The 18,927-nt window shown below is 36.6% G+C and overlaps 1 protein-coding gene across 4 annotated transcripts in view; it reads right to left on the bottom strand.

The window, feature by feature from the left end:
- Positions 1-18,927, bottom strand: part of SLC25A12 (solute carrier family 25 member 12) — a 50,570-nt gene that overhangs the window by 4,085 nt on the left and 27,558 nt on the right. For all 4 annotated transcript variants that reach the window (XM_084524469.1, XM_084524471.1, XM_084524470.1 and 1 more), the window contains 5 exons: positions 14,010-14,094; positions 13,373-13,531; positions 10,105-10,157; positions 9,832-9,912; positions 1,877-2,017 (listed from right to left, as the gene is read on the bottom strand). In XM_084524469.1, the coding sequence (XP_084380595.1) occupies positions 1,877-2,017; positions 9,832-9,912; positions 10,105-10,157; positions 13,373-13,531; positions 14,010-14,094 (519 nt within the window). The remainder of the gene's footprint in view (positions 1-1,876; positions 2,018-9,831; positions 9,913-10,104; positions 10,158-13,372; positions 13,532-14,009; positions 14,095-18,927) is intronic.

Here is an 18,927-nt window from a genome sequence, read left to right as displayed (position 1 = left end):
CAGAAGATGCAGAATTGAACTTAGAAAAAAAAAGTCTGAAGTATATCCTCATGCAAGTTTCTAGAATAAGGAAGCCTCAAGGTTCATATCTAAGTTCATTAAGCAATAAGCAACATCAATTTTGACATCAGTACCAAGGATAAATACCTTTTAGGTGCGATGAGTCCAAACGCAATAAAGAAAGTGACAAAGGTCTGTCCTGATGTCTTTCTGACAACAGCCCACAACCATGGAAGCAGCAAGACAAGCCCTTGCATGCCTTTTTTTTCCACCAACCCTGAAAGCATTACTGAAGTATCAGTTAGGTTTGTTAAGACCTCATACTAATCTCGACTGATCATCATCTAGTTGACTGAAGATGCTGTGCCAAAAGGCTAGCAAAAAGAGGTAAGCAGTTACAAAATGGAAGTTTTTCAATAAAGGGAAGATACAGGAAGACAAACCTTTAGGCCTGTGACAACACTGAGTAGGAGCTCCCAGCCAAAAGCTGATATGAAAGAGTTCCTTAAAAGAACTACATATGCTATAAAAACAGTGGAATGCTCCTAATCAAACATACTTAGTATTTTTCCTTTAGTAACTTCAATCATCAGTCTTTTACCAACTAAAATAACTCCTTCTGTACATGGCTTAAATGATCACTTAGGTATCTGAAGATCTTATATGCGTACCTTGCAAGCGCACGTGTTACAAAACCAGCAGTCTTTGCCTGAACTCCAAACTAGCATACAGGTAGAACAATGCTCCAAGACAGCAGCCTCCACACAGGGCACCCACCTGAGGCCAGTCACCCTTTGTGGTTAGATTAAGTGGAACAGACAGCTCATGTTACAAAGCTTGGTGGCTTAATTAGGAGACATTGGTAAAACAAAATTTATGCCTTCTCATGCAGATTTTTTATGCTCTAAAATGAGTTTGTGCAGTTATTCACAAGTGATAATGCAATTCTGAAGAACAGCACATTTTTTAGTGAGCTCAGTTATTTAATTACTCCAAATAGAAATAGCAATTTTGCCCCATGTACCGAAACACCTGTGATCTTTAGGAAATGAGATGGTCATGAATCAGCTTTATTGAACTCTAAACAAAAGCTTCAGATCTAGAAGTAAATTTTATGTTTTTATAGTATTATTACAGGTCTACGGACAAATCAGGTAAAACAATGCTTTGTAAGTGCACAGCTAACAGAACTGCTGAATTTACGTATTACCCCTTGCACTGACAGAAGATAAAGGAAGAACTCTTCCTTGTTTAAGAAAACTAATAGCTTCTGCTCCATTACACCTGATCTGTAATGATGGTAGTAAGTATACCTGCAGGGAAGGAATCTGTTGACTGGCATTCTGCTGAAGTACAGTACAGTGCAGGCTTTTTTAAGTGGAATTCGTTATTGACAAATCCCACCATTTAACTTCTTAAAAATCTGAATCCTACTAAACTCTACTACTGTTTCACTACCATCAAATTATTAAGACAAAGAGAATATCCTGCTGCAAAGATAACAATAGAGATAACAGATTCAAAATACATGTGAGAAAAACACACAGGGAAAGCTCAAGAAACTTTTCACAAAACCCCACCAAATGAAATTATCAGTGCCAGAAGCCAGCAGGTCTGCAATACAGGACTCCCCGTAGCTTGGTATAAAAGCCTAGAGGATAGAATGGGGGAGTACTTTTATGTATCCCACTGCCATTAATATAGAAGTGGGTTTTCTTCAGTTTTCCACTGTGGGGCTGCCCTGCAGGAAGAAATCGGTTTTAAATTCAAAAGGTTTCTTTGTTTTTAATGCAGTTTTTGTTTCAACACTGTAAAGGTTTAGCATAAAACAGGTTAACAGAGCTATAATGAAGTCACTCAAAGCAGAAACACGTACCTTATAAAGACCAAGAAGACCTAAATCTTTAATAACAGAGAGGGCACTGACTCTGGGTCCTGTAGTAATTTCTCCTGCTACCTGCAACCGAATCTTTACAATCTCCAGTGGATTAGTGAAGATGACCTGAGAAGCTCCTGCCTGCAAACCCAAAGAAAAAGAAAGTAAATTGCGTTACTAGAGCATGTGGCAACACGCTGGTTTCTTCAAGGTGCTGAGTGCCTTCACTTCTTGCTGCATTGGCTCATATTCTCATATAAAAATCTATGACAGTTAATAAAGCACTTGTCTGGAAGTTAAAGGCCCAAATCAGAAATCATGGTTTTGTACAAAATCCTGATTCATGTACGTTTATATGTTTATGTTCCACTAAGGTGATTAATGTGGTTTGTCTCTGCTATTCTCCTTTCTACAAGTCCTGAAACTGTGTAAAAGTCTATCAGATAAATACTAAATACTAGACTAAATACTAAATACTAGACTAAAATTGTCATTACACTCGTGCTACTAGAGCATCAAACACTTACAAAGAAGACCTTATGTTTATTCAATAATAATCCATCACCAATGTGTAGACATGCTATTAGCATTTAGTGGTGATGCTGTTTAAAAGGTAAATTTGCATTTAATGGTCTAATTTTAAACTATTAGAAAAGGTGTTTGGAGTTTTGTTTAGCAGACTAATTGTTCTAATTGGAAACAAAATATAAAATTTAAATAGGGAGAGTAACATTTCAAAATATGATACTGAATAAAAATGGGAGTCATGTCTTTCTCTGAGCATGATATTTTACACAGTGCTGACGGACTGCCTTACTTATTTGTTCCTAGCAATAGTGCTGCACAGCAGCTTCAGATTCTACACTTTAACTAACCAAAGAGCTCTGTTTCAGTTTCCATATGATAGGTACATGCGTACACCTATTTAAAATGACAGAGATTTCTCTTTGGCATGCTGTAGGTACCTACCATTCACCTCTGGAGAAGTGTGTGGTTCATCACAAAACAAATAAATGTTACTAACTTGCTTTTTTCCCTTTTTTCTAGGCCATCTCTGTTGATTTAAAAATTGAGACCATTTCCTTAAAATGTATGGTATACAGCCACTTGAATACAACCAACTTTAAGCAGCATTTCTTCCATATGAATGCCTGATCTTTTCCTCTAACCCATCAAACACTAACAAAGAAAAAAGATGCAGAACATCTGCAATTAATGCTTTTTTTTTTCCTCACTTCTAGATTGCCCAGGAAATAAACTCTCTTTGTGATGCTGTGTGTGTGTGTATGCAAAAAAATATCACTAGTCTGCACTAACACCTCCTGGCATTCTCTGCTAATTGATTCAGGACTAATGAACACTAATCCTTTCTGTTATGTCTCTGGCTATAGCACAATCTTCCTCCCTCCAGCAACAGGCACAATAAACTGAGACTAGCCCTGGAACATGCCTTAAAAGTTTATTTTAGACTTGAGAACAGGACTTCAACAGCTCTTACCAAGAACGATTAAGCACTCAGGTAGTGTCTACGGAATGTAGGAGCATGAAATCTCAAAATTTTCATTGACCAAGCATCAGACATTTCACTGAACCTCTGCTGAGTGTACTGGCATCCTGCAAACCCTGTTTATTACTTCACTCGCTATTGACATTTTAAAAAATCTTTGTTATGGACTTACTAACACACCTTGATCCAAACAGTGGCAGATCAACCCCTGCTTTTGAGTGATTACTGCAGTGGGGATTAATATCTCTGGCAGTTCTGCTCAAATAACCAATCTATGTTGTTAGTCTTGATTTTATTCTCTCACTTCTTCACCCCTCTGAAAAAAAAAATCAAAGCCTACATTTTTGTGGACGTTATTGCAACTGGGATCACTGGGATTCCCAGAACAGGCAAAATGATCCCCTCTTCTGTTTCTTGGACTTAATGCTCTGAGTTTTCTGGGTTCCCTGACAGCACTCATGTCCAAAGCTGTTCTTCAGACACTGTTTACTTCTCAACTTACCCTTTCCTATCATTTATACACACCTATGCATGCAAGATGAAATGACTGTCCTGCTTGGACAAGTTTCAATCTAAAAAAAAAAAATTTTTAAATCTTATCTGGCAAGTTCTGTTAAGCAATAACCCTATTTCTCCCACGTGCCTGGTGACAGGACAAGGGGGAACGGCCTTAAGTTGCGCCAGGGGAGTTTTAGGTTGGATCTTAGGAAGAACTTCTTTACTGAGAGGGTTGTGAGACATTGGAACAGGCTGCCCAGGGAAGTGGTGGAGTCACCATCCCTTGAAGTCTTTAAAAGATGTTCAGATGTAGAACTTAGGGATATGGTTTAGTGGGGACCGTTAGTGTTAGGTCAGAGGTTGGACTCGATGATCTTGAAGTCTCTTCCAACCTAGAAATTCTGTGATTCTGTGATCTTGCATTAACCAGAAAATAACAATTTCAGATGTTTACAATTTTCCCACATTAATATTTTTTAAAATCCTGGTAAATAAAACATTAAGCACAATGCTCTTACTACATTATATGATGCACTACAAAAAATAAAACAAATTCAAATAACTTAAAATCTAGACACTAAGCTAGAAATTCACTCCTTCCAGACAATAATCTGCTACCTGTCTATTTAATATACATTATTTCTTTACATATGTATGTGAAAATCCATTTTTATTTTTTAATGTGATATATTTTAATTTTTTATTTAATAGTTGTTTTATTTTTAATCTGCACATCCTGAAGAGCAGCCAAAATAACTCTTCCCATATGCCCATTTGTTGACAAACTTCTTAATAAGCAGCTTTCTTAAAAGAGCTGTAACTGTTAAGATACCCAATTAAACAATCCATATTACAAACAAATGCTCCGGTCCAAGTCTTGATTTTTGATACAGTTATGTCTGGAGCTCAGCAAACGTTTTGCACAGGAGTAATTTGATTCACATGAAGAGTTGCCCTGAATTCAGTGGAGCTGCTTGAATGAGTTAGGTCCTTAGCCATAGTACAAGGACAGGCAAGACAAGCATGAACTTTAACACAGAACATGTAACAAGAAAACTTGCTTTTTCATTGAGTGCTCTTTAACAAATGAGCAAGAGCTCTGTTTTATTTGGTTGGTTCGTTTTGTTTTGTTTTTAAGAAGATCTTTGCCTATCTGAAGATAAATGAAGTGGAGGGCATGTTCTGCCTGGGCTCTCCAGCAGCAGAGGAAGTGCTCCAGAAGAGGATGCAGAAGAGAAGGACACAAAGCATCTCAAAATAAAAATGAATTGGCAGTGTGCAGGGTCACAGTACAAATCTCTATGCTTCTGTGCAAATCACGGGCAATCATCATCATTCTTTTTCAAAATACCTTACTTCAGCTGTCAGCTATGTTTTTTAAATACACGTGCACATGAGTATATACTCACTGAGGTATATGCTGCAGTCCTTCAATTTCTTTTGGAGAAGGTGCACTAAACCTAGATTTCCCCCCCAGAAAACCTCCCTTCACACATAAATTACAACAGACACTTTAAAAAAGGTTGACAAATTTGTTTCTGAATGGAGGTTATTCATACACATCAAAAATACCAGTAATAAAAGCTTCTACTTAACCTTAATGTCATGTAAAATAACTCTACAAGGAGCAAATAAAGGAACTAAATCTGACAGCAAAGGTTATGAGAGAAAAGATGTAGTTTGAGATCCCACAGCAAACGCCTCATGACATGCCAAAGGCTGAAGGAAATACACAAATGACCCCGCAACATGAGACCTCTTGCCCTTTCCAATTCCACCCGAGAGGCATATGCTACAAAGGGGGAGAGGCCTATTTCGAGCCCTTCCTTCCTTCCTTTTTGAAACTACCACATCCTGGACCACAACTACGTCCCATACAAGCAGCTAAAATAAGATGTTACTTGAAGCAGTCTATTCTAAAAACATCAAAAGGACTTGCAGTTCTTTCTCAAGGCAAAGCTTTCATTGTTCACGTACCTGCAGCAAGCTTATGCCTCTTTTAATGAAAAAGAAATTTCTCCCTGACTTTAAATGCCTGCCACTGAGATCAAGATAAAGCAGTAAAGTTGAATTTTGCTTCTAACTTTATCTGTTTAAAGTATATCAAAAGGGGTAGATTATCCTCAAGATTTTAAAGAGTAGTAGTATGGCAGCTAAAATTCTGCATTTGTGCATGTTAAATAAAAAACTAATATTTTAAATTATGACATTCTATTTGCCTTGTAAATAAATCATGTACATGTCTGTCTGTATGCATGTATATACAAATAGACAATTTTTATTTATCTACAAATATACCAAATTAGTTAGACTACATGTTAGATTTAATGTTTAAATACATAACAGGTTCTAATCAATGGTACATTTTAGTAGACCTCTGTGTATATATATGCAAACACAGAGACACACACCTCCCACTCCTAATTGTCAACAGATGCACTGCCTACACCTTCAGGAAGGGTTCTTAGACCCTTTCCTTCTGGCACCCACCTTCTGCAGCACAAACCAGAAAAGTCTTTCAGATGAAAAGGGATCCATTCATCCATTCGAAATACCAGGCGCATTGATGGGAAGAATACATTTTTTCCTACGTAACTCATAGGAACTACAGTGTAACTTCACAGCATCTTTGTCTGCTGTAACAGTACTTATGTATCATTTATACAGCATTAGATGTTGACTTCAGCCTCCCTGCCCAGCTGAGGAGGAACAGCTACCCCACAGCACCCTGCCCTTCATGACGTACTCACATGCGTCATGTGTGTAAGTTCCTTTGGGCAGCACTGTCCATATCAGCTATGAGCTCTCTGCTTCCCCAGCTGCTGTCAGGATACGGGAAAGCATTGCCAAAGCCTCACTCAGTCTCCCTGCAACTCAAAGCTAATGGTAGCTGAAAATTTCAAATGCAGAAATGCAGGCTAATCACTGAATTACAATGAAATGTAATTTAATTAATTACAGTAACAGTAGGGAAAGAAATCATTTTCTCAGAACATGTCTAAGCATGGGTAGTGCTGTTGATGATTAACAAACCAGTAAACTCTCAGGAAGGTAGGAAGATAGGATATCAGTTTCCTCCATCAGTGACCAGAAACCCTTTCCTTGACAGGTATGACCTGACCGGTGTAACTGAGCCGCCCCACAAGCTGTTTTGCGTATTTCAAATACAGCCACAACTTGGGAGCAGCTGGGAATATTTGGGCTTTGACAGAGCGGACCCTACACTTCCCAATGACATTTACATTGCCCAGCGGCTAGCACGTAAGTTTCAAGAAACACAGAGCACTGGCTGACTGCGGGAGGTCCCTGCCCTGCAGTAAGGAAGGAAGACAACTGACAGGCAGCTGACCGTACAAACAGGCCAGTGCCTGGGTGGATGTCTCTGTTAACAGCTATGAGAACGGAGACTTGTGCTTTTACTGGGGACACAAGGTTTTTCCAAAATCTTACAGCAACTGAGACAGAAATAGCATCTTCTTAATGCAGTCTTCTTGGAGTTGCTGATTCTGGAGGAAGCACATTTCTGTGAGTCGTCCCTTTGCTGGCTGCTACGGCACTTCTTGCGAATGCTCCAGAGCTGAGGATATCCAGAGCTGTGTGCAGGTTGTCCTGAATCACTACTGTTTTAATGTCAAAGGTTTTACCTGTTTGTGAATCTTAGAGGGCTGTAACACCCTACACAGCCTTTGATACAGCACTGCCATCCAGAGAGGAGAATTTGCTAGGTCTGCTGCAGTATTTCCCAAACTGCCACCACTTCCTCACAAGAATTTTGTTGATTCCAGGTTGAGGACAGTGGTGTATACAATGTGTACTGCTTGAAAGGAGGCAGACTTTCAAAGGCGAGGAAGGCCTCTCTATAAAACTGCTAAAAATATGGCTAGCTCATCCACTACCAGTCCCACTATGTTTTTCATATGATGAACTGTATTATTGCTGTTAATCAAGAGAAGGCTCAATGCTAAGCACAGGTAAGTGAGGGGCAGAGATATTAGGAAGCACACCTCTCAGAACTACATACAGATATAATGCAGTTTCTTCTGATGCTATAATGTGGTGAAAAGCATGTTTTGAATTCAGTCTATTTATAATCTACTATTTGCAAAACATTTAAGTATTAAATAATTTATAAAATGCCACACAAATACAAATAAAAAGCTACCCAAATGCAGATACTGAAAGTGATTTTGGCACAGACAAAAGCCAAACAGTGCCACAGTAACCCATAATTTATACTAACAAATAGAGGAGGAACGGAATTAAGGAAAGATGGAGAAGAAAGGTAGTATTTCCCAAACAGAAAATCTTTTCTGCCCCTGCATACACAAAGCCCCTGTAACACGAGTTACATCCTTGAGTATAACTGCTGGTTATGTCTCATATAGTATTTTGTCAAACAAACAAGAAGCATACAATGAACAACACTAATTCCAAGCAAATCAACAAATAAGAGAGCTATCACAATGGATGAAAAGGACATGAGAGACAAACATATTAACTTGGTACTGCCTTAGTCAATTGTTCCTTTCAAACCTTTTGAATAAACTCTGTAGGCTTACTAATAAAAAATTTGGTACCTAGGAAAAACTGAATTAGCTAAAAAGGAATTAAGCATCAGTGCAGACAGAAAAGTCAAAAACTGGTAAGATTACCAGCTGATTCAGAGAAGGCAGCAAAGAAATTAAAAGCATCCCTGAAGTTGCTAAACTGTGACCAACACCTCTCCTACAAAGGCTAACTTAATCTAAAATTCTCCCAAATGGAGTGAAAAATGTTTCTCCTTTTTGAGGATAATATCAGCTAATAGAATCAGCTAGAAGAAAGGGTTGTGTTTGGACAGATTATAGATCTGCTTAGATTCACAAAAGCATATGAATTTCCAAAAGCTTATCTGAAACTAAAATTTCTCCCTGATTTTTGTATGTTCACTACAGTACGACAATAAGAAGTTATTTTCAAAAAGGAGTACCTATCAGGAAGAGAAAACGCCTTTAACGTAGTTTGTACTTAATATTACACATTTCAGTACAAAAGAACGTAAAAATAATATAATTATCAGTTGTTCAATTTAAACTGTGAATTTAACTGCAACACAGAGAAAAACACTAATGAATTATATTCACTTCTGTTACAAATGATTTGTATGTGCTTTCTGTGTTATTGAGCTTTCCAAAAAGAAAGGTTAGTCTTTTGCTAGCTATACATCACAGCTGCTTTCTCACATTTCTCAGAAAATAAACTTTGTACACTGACAGGTGAAGACTCAAGCATGTACCAGGCTGCCAAATTCAATCAGGCAGAACTATTAGCAGCCTCCCTTCAGGGCTGCTTCTTTGAATTAAAAGTTTGCAGAGGTCAACAACCTTTCTGCCCCAGGTTTTGTTGTAAGCTGAGGAGGTTTTATACCAGTCTGTCAGCCTACTCAACTGGAAGTTATTAGTGTTCTCTGCTACAAAAGAAAACTAACTCAAGCCTTAAACATTTTATAGGGTTAACAACTGTTGGGGAATCCCACAAACAAAATTATCCAATGTGCAAAAAACAAACAAAAAAAAAATCTATCATCAATATCAATTCCAACCACTTAGATCTTGCTTAGAGATCTGCTGAAATAGAGTTCTCCATCTCAATGAAATCACAATTTGTTTTTGAACCATTTAGATGAGGGATGTAGTTAGGGTCTGGAGTAATGTAGGTACATTTTATATAAAGTAATTTAAACTGAATTTTCATTCAGACCTGTTATCTGAAAGATAAGACTATATTGTTCAGTTTTCACTGAACACATTTTCATGAAGTAACTTAAAGTACTTCCTCAGTTCTTGTGAATGGGAAAAAAAAGTTCTGTTCAAATCACCAAAGCACATGCATTAACTGCCACTCCAACTGTACTGCACATGACTGAGAATCAATTTTTCCTAGGAACAAATAGTACAGGATGGATACTTACACAGCCTCCAGCAAGGATCTCTGCGGGGAGTGGAATGGAACCATCTTTCTTCGTGAATTTGTCTCTGACAAAGTCATTAACCTAATGAAGATACAATAAATTACACACAGTTTAAAGTTATTCCTCCTCATTATTAACCTCTATCAAGTACATGTGTAACCATATTTATTAGAGTGCTTTTAAGTGGGCATCTTTCACATATTTTAGGAAATAAATCCTGTGCATGTTAACAAACGAAAAGATGCCAGAAAATAAAATAAAAAAGATACGTACAGTTAGCTTAATAGCCTTTTCTGGAGCAACACCTATCAGCTGTGGTAACAAGCCTATAGAAACAAAGACATCATAAGGCAACATTATCTTCCTAATAAAGAAACTAGTATTTTACAAGAGCTCTACAGAAATGCCTTCCTGCACATGGGATACCCTTTTAAGTATATGGCAGTTACCCTTTGAGGTAGATGTCATTTATGCATGCGAGGATGCTAGAGCACTGCATATTCATACCTATATGATTTTATGCTAAGATTTTTTTTTGAAATTTGTAATGAAAAGGGTGAGCAGAGCCACTTTCTACAACCAAGTCGAGCCTGATGCTGTTGCTGTAGAGGTAAATAGGTAAAGGACTGAACAAACACCTTATACATGTCTACTCACATAAGAGTTAATCTAAGTTTTAGTTAGAGTTTTTTAGCCCCTTGATGTAATTTTCACATAAAGCTCTGAATTACTTTTCAAAACAGGAGGTTAATTATGATATATATACACATTATCAACTATTGTCTATTTGGCTCACTAAACCTGAGATTTCTGAAGGCTTCTGTCAACAAAGAAAATGAAGGATTTTCATTAGTTCAGTCCAAAATGGAATTCTTTAAACTCACTTACTATTAAATATTTTTTTTTTATCTTGCCAAGGGGAAGCATTAGTTGGCAGATACCAATTTTGAAAGGCTCTTGCTCCTGGAAAATAGCTGCTATCAAAATGAACTGCCTTTTGACAAAAGCACATACACCTTTCTAGGAACTAATAGGTTTAAGAAAAAAATCAGTAGATGGCAGTCTTAACTTCCTAACATACAATATTATAGCAGCATCTGTTATTTTAAAATCCATTTTCTCCATACTCATCTTGGCATATGTATAAGATTATAAAACTTAAAGAGCTTATCTTTATTAAAAGTGTTCATTTCTTAGTGTTATTCCGTGCTTTGGGAATATCAATTTGTCAGAAATGTCTGCCAATTAACAAACAAAAAATCCCAGGCTAATTATATCGAATATCAAACAACATCAACAAAACTATAATGATGCAGCTTTCCACTATCCATTAAGTGAAAAGAGTAACAGCTAAAAATTCATGAAAAGTATTCAAAATTCCCAGAAGTTCTTAGCCTGTAGATTTTTTTTTAGTACTTCCTTAAAAGGAAGCTCAGAGCTGAAGCTGAAAGAGCAGCAGTTAATATATGCACTGTAGTGTTTTCTTCCAACACAGTACTTTCCGTGCGATTTACAGACTTACTATGCTGAGGAAAGGTAGTTATTAAACACAAAGAAAGGTTGACAATAACAAAAAGAAATGCTGCCCTCCCAGCCTGAATCTCTGATCTACCATGAAAAGAAAATCCAGTTCTGCAGTGCCTACACTTTAAAAAAAAAAAAAAAAAAAAAAAAAAAAACTACCAGACAAAACACCACAAGACAACTTCCCCTCCAGCCTGCCTCCTCCCTTTACATGCAGCTGAACATCCCAGACACATGCACTCTGTATTCTACCATAGACTAGCAAGGGAGCTTAGAAAATATTTTGTAATTAGTTCTGAAGTTGGATGCCAGGATTCAAGTGTCATGATTTTCTTGACCAAAAATTTAAAGTTCGTATTTAAAAATACAAACTTTGCAATATCGATTCAAATCTATCTTTTAAACTGCAGTAAATAAGTATATTGTGCCATTATATGGGAATACTATTAGGATAATTCAGTGTAGGAATATAAGAACACAGTTACAGAGAGTCAACTCTATAAACATTTCTGCTGCTTCAGCTTAGTACTCTCCGATACTGAATCAAAGACCTTAGAAACACGCTGACCATTACACGTAATATTTTCAATAGAACCACACAAACCTTTTATGCTAAACAATCTTAAAGACAGTTATTAAACATATTATTAAAAAATTAAACAAGCTGACATTCCATAAAACAAGCACATTTTTCCTCAATTGAGAGGCATTGTTTTTAACTTATCAATGAAAAGCATTTGCCAAAGGTTAGAAAAACAAAATAAAAATAACATGTAAGCAGCTTTAGGAGCTGCTATGCAAAACCATGTCGGGGTGCAGGAGGGAGAAAGGAATCAGTACTACAGAAAAGCACTGTAGAAATCAAAGTGCGAAATAGAGTCATAAATGCAACTTCAAGGAGTATTTAATGAAAAATTTGGCAACAAAAACGGAAAGAAATTTACTAGTAAATCATAATTTACAGAGATCGCAGCTATTTCATTAACATATTCACTGACCTATTCCTCCCTCTACTTGCTTGCATTGCAAAATCCTGTAAGATCACCAAAAACTCCTCAGCGTTCATAGACATGCAAAGACTTCTCAGATACTGTCCTTAAAGGACACTAGCACTGACCAGTGTCTTCATGGACAGAGCACATTGCAATGCAGAAAAAAAGTCTGTGACCATCACAGAAGTTACTTTTCTCCAATTAATAAATAAACTAAAGATGTACAGATCCTTACGAAAATTGTGCTTTCTGTATAAAATGGCAATTAATAAGAGAATTCAACTAAATAACAATATAAGACTGACTAGTATGTGCCTTCACGTAAGTCACCTTATTGGTGCAATAAAAATTACTTCAAAACCTTCTCCTAAACTAAAACAAGATAACTAAGATACCTTTTCTAACTGATCTGATAAGTAGTTGCTTTGAATTCTTAATCTGTACTTTAGAAGAGCGTTTTTTTTAATATAAGTTATTTACTTTTTAAAGTAAATTAGAACAATATGATACATAAACTGCAACATGAATTGCAGGCTGCAATTTCTAGCTCACAGTAGTCCCGCTACCTGCAAAGGTATGAGGCATAAGTAGACTGACATCCGATTTAACAAGTACCTTTCAAAATGACTGTATTTCTTCTCTTTTAATAAAAAAATATTTGCCATAAAATTGATCTTTATTCCTCACAGGCTAATCTACTCCGGATGTTCGCCTCCAGCGAAAAGCCACAATCCTCAGTTTGTGAGATAATCATGTCCACAACACTCACACCACAGAGATTAGGACTTTAAACAATCTAAGCACCAAGGAGCAAATCAGTAACAACAAGAAAGGCACGTTTTTTCCCAGCAATTATGATGAACAGTGCTCAAGGGAAGTTACATATTCAGCTCTATGAAACAGAAGCAAAATTGCATATGGTATCAAGTTTCCTAGTTTTCCCGTAAGACTAGTTCCTGAAGTATTAAAAAAAAAAAAAAAAAGTAGAAAATCCCTAACTTGATACATGTATTTTATTCACTTACCTCTGTAAAGACCAAAAAAGCCTTCAAAACGCAAAACCTTTTTAAAGCAGTCAAAGCTGTTTTTATACATCAACTCTCCTACAACTGAACCGGTGGAACGCTGATTCTGCATACGAGTCTTCACCAGGTCTATGGGGTATACTGCCGTAGCACCAACAGCTATGAGAAAGTATTTGAAGTATTATTTCTGCAACATCATTGTTGGTTTGTATATAATTATGATTATTTTCTACATTTATTTAAACACAAAGAACATATAAGGTGGTAAGGTCTCTGGTATCTTGGAAGTAAGAAAGGCCAATACTGAAAATCCAGAAAACAGTCTCAATGAGAATAGATTTATTATATATGGATTTATTATATATTGTATAAAACCATGTGTCCAGAACAAAGACAACTAAATCAGGAAAAGAAGCAATGAGAACTATCAGTAAAGAAATTTGTTACTGAAGGGTTTCAGCTGTTTGTGGAGGAATACTAGAACAGAAGCAATAAAGGAATGGCATAACCAGAAGTAGTTCCGCCCTCCAATTCTTCATGTATATAACCAAGAAATGCACTTGAGATGATCCCATGTAGTCTGGCATGACAGACTACTAACCCAGGTTTGAAAATAGGAACCAGACAAATTACTCACCTCCAGCAATTGAGCCCAAAGTGAACCTGTAAGCTGACTCAGCTACCTGGAGCCAGATAGGCCTGCCTAACTCTCCATAAGATTGCTATGTAAAGAAAAGAAAAGAAAAAATTATGCTTCAAAACCTGCATGGGAAAATAAAGATGCCTATGAATTGGCTTTTGTGAAGTTAAGGAAAGAATGTGATAAAAATTCGTAGCTTTATGTTAAGGAGACAAAAAGTCATTCTCATCTAACTTCCATGATCCCTAATGAGTAAAGCATATTTTCCAAACACCCCTTTCATAACATGTTCTTCCTTACACATTCCTGGTAAAATAACAACAACAACAACAAACTGTGGTCAAGAAAAAGTAGATAGATATAGAAATCAAGTTTGCTACTTTTTATTCTGTTGCTTTTGAACTTGCAAGGCCTGGAAACCCCCTTTGTCTCAAATAAAACTCAGTATCTCAAAAAGAATGCAGTATCTCACAGGCGCCATCCATCATCATGGTAAAATATTTTAAGATCACATATACATTGCCACATAACATAAACATGACATTTAATACCTTCAAAACAAGCAAAAAAAAAAAAAAGTCAATTATTCCCCAAAGCATTGTCCGCAAGACTTTTTCAAACAGTTGATGACTTACAGACATAATGATGACCTCACTCACTTCAATCACATACACTATTATAAATATGTTAGGGTTTAAAATAAATACAAATATCTACAGAAAATATTTATAGAGATTCACAATCATATTATTAGATGTTTATTAGATATAATAGCTGATAAACAAGATGTAACTTGCACAGTAAAGTACACAAAATGAGCCAAGTTTTCTTCTGAGCATACATAAGGGCATTAGAGAAGAATTTATACTATGTAGTACAACTTCTCTCAGTTATATAACTAGCCAAAATACTAAAAGTTAAAACCCATATTAAAGCAAACAAAATAAAGCCCACCTCCCAAACACAACCACCTTTTTGTCCTTAATAGCAACCTGTATCATTTGCAGATGCATTTCAGACAGCACAGCTGGGATTGATATGGACCTCAGAAGCTACAGAGAGCTTTGCCCCGATGCATGTTTTGAATTCTCCACAAAGATTATTTCACACAGATATTTCACAGCTAATTCACCAAGGCTTCTTAACTCATTTATGTTCAGCTTACTGAGGCTCTGAAAAGTGGAACATCCACAGAAAGACAGCACGTACTGCAGTGTCAGCAACCCTGTTTGTGCTGGTATTACACTGGATGTGCGAAAATGTGCCTTTATTGTATAATGTTACACTGTGTGTACACAATGTAGGACAAAGGCCTGTAAGATTAAGATGCATTCCTTACTAGTAAAAAATATATAGTTTTTCCACAGAAGAAAAAGATACAGCTTTTACCATTTTCTTCGACAAGACATTTTCCTCCCCAACAATATAGATCAACAGAGAAAACAGAAAAAATCTGGATAGCACCAAAATTATAAATTGTACATGTGGAACAGTTTATTAAAAAAATAAAAAGCATGAATCAAATGAAATGCAAATAAAAACAACAGATCTGAAAAATTTACTATCCAAAACACTAAATTTTCCTGATTTAAAAAAAAAAATCACAACAAAATAGTCACAAAAATAAATTCCAAAATACAGGGGTATCTTTTGATTCATGTAATTGAAAGATTCGTGCAATAATAATACCCCTAAAAGACTTAGAAATGAAACAGAACTGGTTCTTCATTCCACAAAAATCTTCTGGTACATTAGCACACCTGCTTCCTTTTAGCTGTTTTAAGGTTATTCTTTTTCTACGAAGCTCCAGAGTTCTCATCAAAATCCAGTCACTACATTCAGACATAAATCTTAATGAATACATCACTGGATGTTAAAAATCAAATTCTTTGTGAAGGAAATGTCACTTTTATATTATTAGATAAGCGTTCACAAAGTTTGCAGTTTACTTGTGTGTTCAGATGGATATGCAAATGAATGTAATTAATGCTATAGCTTTCAAATCATGAATATTTATAAACAGAAAATTACTGTAGCTGTCATCCCCATAGGATATTCAGCTGCCAGGCTTTAAGAAAATCTTACACAATGAAAAAAACTGACAATAAAGTAAACATGGTTGAAAGCAAACTAATTTCCATTTCCACCAAATCTACAAAGATGGAGTGAGTTCATGTAAAAATCTAATTTTCCTTTTAGAAGGGATCTTAAAACCATATAGAAGTGATTAGAGACTTGTTTTCGTTTTCTAGTGACAGCTGAACCTCACTGGAATGATATTCTCTCTTTCACAAATGGGTATCTTTCATTGTATCAATACAGTTAAATTAAATACCCTGGTTTCGGCTGGGATAGAGTTAACTTCCTTCCTGGTAGCTGGTATGGTGCTGTGTTTTGGATTTTGTATGAGAACAATGTTGATAACACACCAATGTTTTAGTTGTTGCAGAGCAGTGCTCACACAGAGCCAAGGACTTTTCAGCTTCTTGTGGTGCCCTGCTTGAGCCCTGGCTGGACACATTTTCTGTCCTATTAAATTGTCTTTATCTCAACACACAAGTTTTACCTTTTTTTTTTTTTTTTTTTTCTCCCTGATTCTCTCCCCTATCCCACTATGGGGAAGAGGAGTGAGCGAATGGCTGCATGGTGCTTAGTTGCCTGCCAAGTTAAACCACAACATCAGGTAATAAAAGATTAACTTAGGATAAGGCCCAGTAAAACACCGCTCCTTATAAAATGAAGAAAATGAAAGAACTTTCCTTTTGCTGTGCGCTGTTAACACAGAACATAGAGCAGGATGAAAGCATAATGTATTACTCCAAGAGCATAAGAAGAATATGTTCTAGTGAGGAGTGACACTTTTTTCAGCGAGCTTATTTCATAACACTGTCGAGCTACACAGGTAATTCTGATGTGTAAAATACAACGAGACAAGTATTTTATTTCCTAATAATCTACTCAGGAAGGTGAATGCCACAAAAGCACCGATTAAAACTAAAGCTGCCAGTTAAGAATGCAGTTATGAAACTTCATCAAAAATACTTCTCCTTAGTCTGGACAAACATTGTATACACATCTCTGCATCAATTAATTCCATCATTCTTGTCTTTAGGAATCCATAGGAAGACCGTTACCACTAAGTAGGGTTGGGACACATACATGTATTTCATTTCCTCAGATATGTCTAATTCCTTAAGGACAACAGAACGGTAACATTAAGAACAGATCAGACACCGTGTTTCAGATGAGTTTGTTTGAAAGACAACTGGATGACCAAGCTGTCACAAGAGTAAACAGAATAAATCCCAAGTCCCACATACTACCTATATTTTATGTAGAAGAATGTTTTCACCATAGCAGTTGAACTAATTCAAGATTTTCCTGTCATTGAGATGTATCCTAGATTTTCTAGTGGATAGAAAGGTTCCTACTTAGAGGAACCTCGTTGTAGTATGTACACAAAGTGAGCTGAAAAAGGACAGGCTTTGTATATACAAGCTTTTATTTTCAGATGGAGTCCTGGGACCCTCATCCGCTGGCAAATACAGGACTCTCACATGGTGAACAAGGCATAGGTGGTTTTGTCACCGCACTGTGCTGCCTGCTTTAACTCAGAACACCTTACTGCAGTACTATCTGTACAGGGTAGAGGATCTGAATTTCACCTTTTGGGAGATGGTGTAGCTTAGATTTGCCAGGTCACTACTGGCAGCTGTCTGCCCTCCTGCCCCAACAACCCAGATGACTGAGCTACTTGGGAATCAGTTGCTGAATCACTGCAATTTAGGGGCAGTATTATAATGCACGTCATCACCAGCTTCAGTTCACCATACAGGCTGAGCTGCTGGATGTGGCAGTACAGCAGTTGATTCATTAGAAGCTCAACTGTCTGTGTATCAATCAAGGAAGCTGTGAGCAGAATTCAGCCTCCACCAGGCTTCGCCTACTTGGGAATCAGAGCCCTTGGGTGTCTTCATGGGCACCACAAACTTCTAACACTGACTGAGAGAACTGGAGTTGTTGAGACACTGTAGGAAAAACCTTCACAATGAAAAACTATATTTCTCTCCTGAGTACACAAATATGTGTTTAGTCAGAATTATGACATTCACTCATACAAGATGTTAAGAATTAGATATCCTACCCTTCTTCATATATTACAGAGAGAAAAAGGATATGGAGACATCCTTGGAGCAAAATGCCCTGGTTCAGATGAACACTGGACATTATTGTATTCTCTTGTAAAGCTTACTTGGGAATGTACAGCTCTATGTGGAATTGTACTTCCTTATGAAGTTCTAACAGTAAAAATAAACAAATGATAGTGCATCAGAAACTTCTAAGATCATATCCTACCTTTTTTGTTGTTTTGCATAATAAATACCAATGTGTAAACCATCTTTGTATTGAATAATTATGTAACCATGTAACTCACCATGTACGTATGTCTTCCTTTCTGAATCTGCTGTGTACCTCTTTCAAGGATTTTCTTGACTGCATAATTAGCTTTATATTATTAACACTTGAGTTAATTCCCCCTCTGAGTAACCCTACTGAGAACAATCACCTACAAAATGCTTCGGAAGAAGGAATCCCCTAGCATATACCCAAAATAAAAAAGAACAGAACGGAGTATTTCTATGCACAGCATAAGAGACTTCCCATCAAGTTGCTAGTTTTGGTATCAGTAGTACTTGGATTCAACCTTAGAAGAAGGTTAAGGTAAAATTTAAATCACAGCTTAACTAGCATTAGACATACCTGCTTGCAAAAGACAACTTCTCAATTACATATTGAACCAAAAACATACAGAAGATACAGCCTCCAAATCTAGACATCCTTATCATGTAAACTTGCTAACAATACTCCTGATAGTGGGCAGTATGGTACCCAGTAACTATAATGGAAAGTCTAA

This window comes from Aythya ferina (genome assembly GCF_964211825.1).
Source record: "Aythya ferina genome assembly, chromosome: 6".
NCBI classification, from domain to species: Eukaryota; Metazoa; Chordata; class Aves; order Anseriformes; family Anatidae; genus Aythya; species Aythya ferina.
This window is presented reverse-complemented; position numbering and strand designations above follow the sequence as displayed.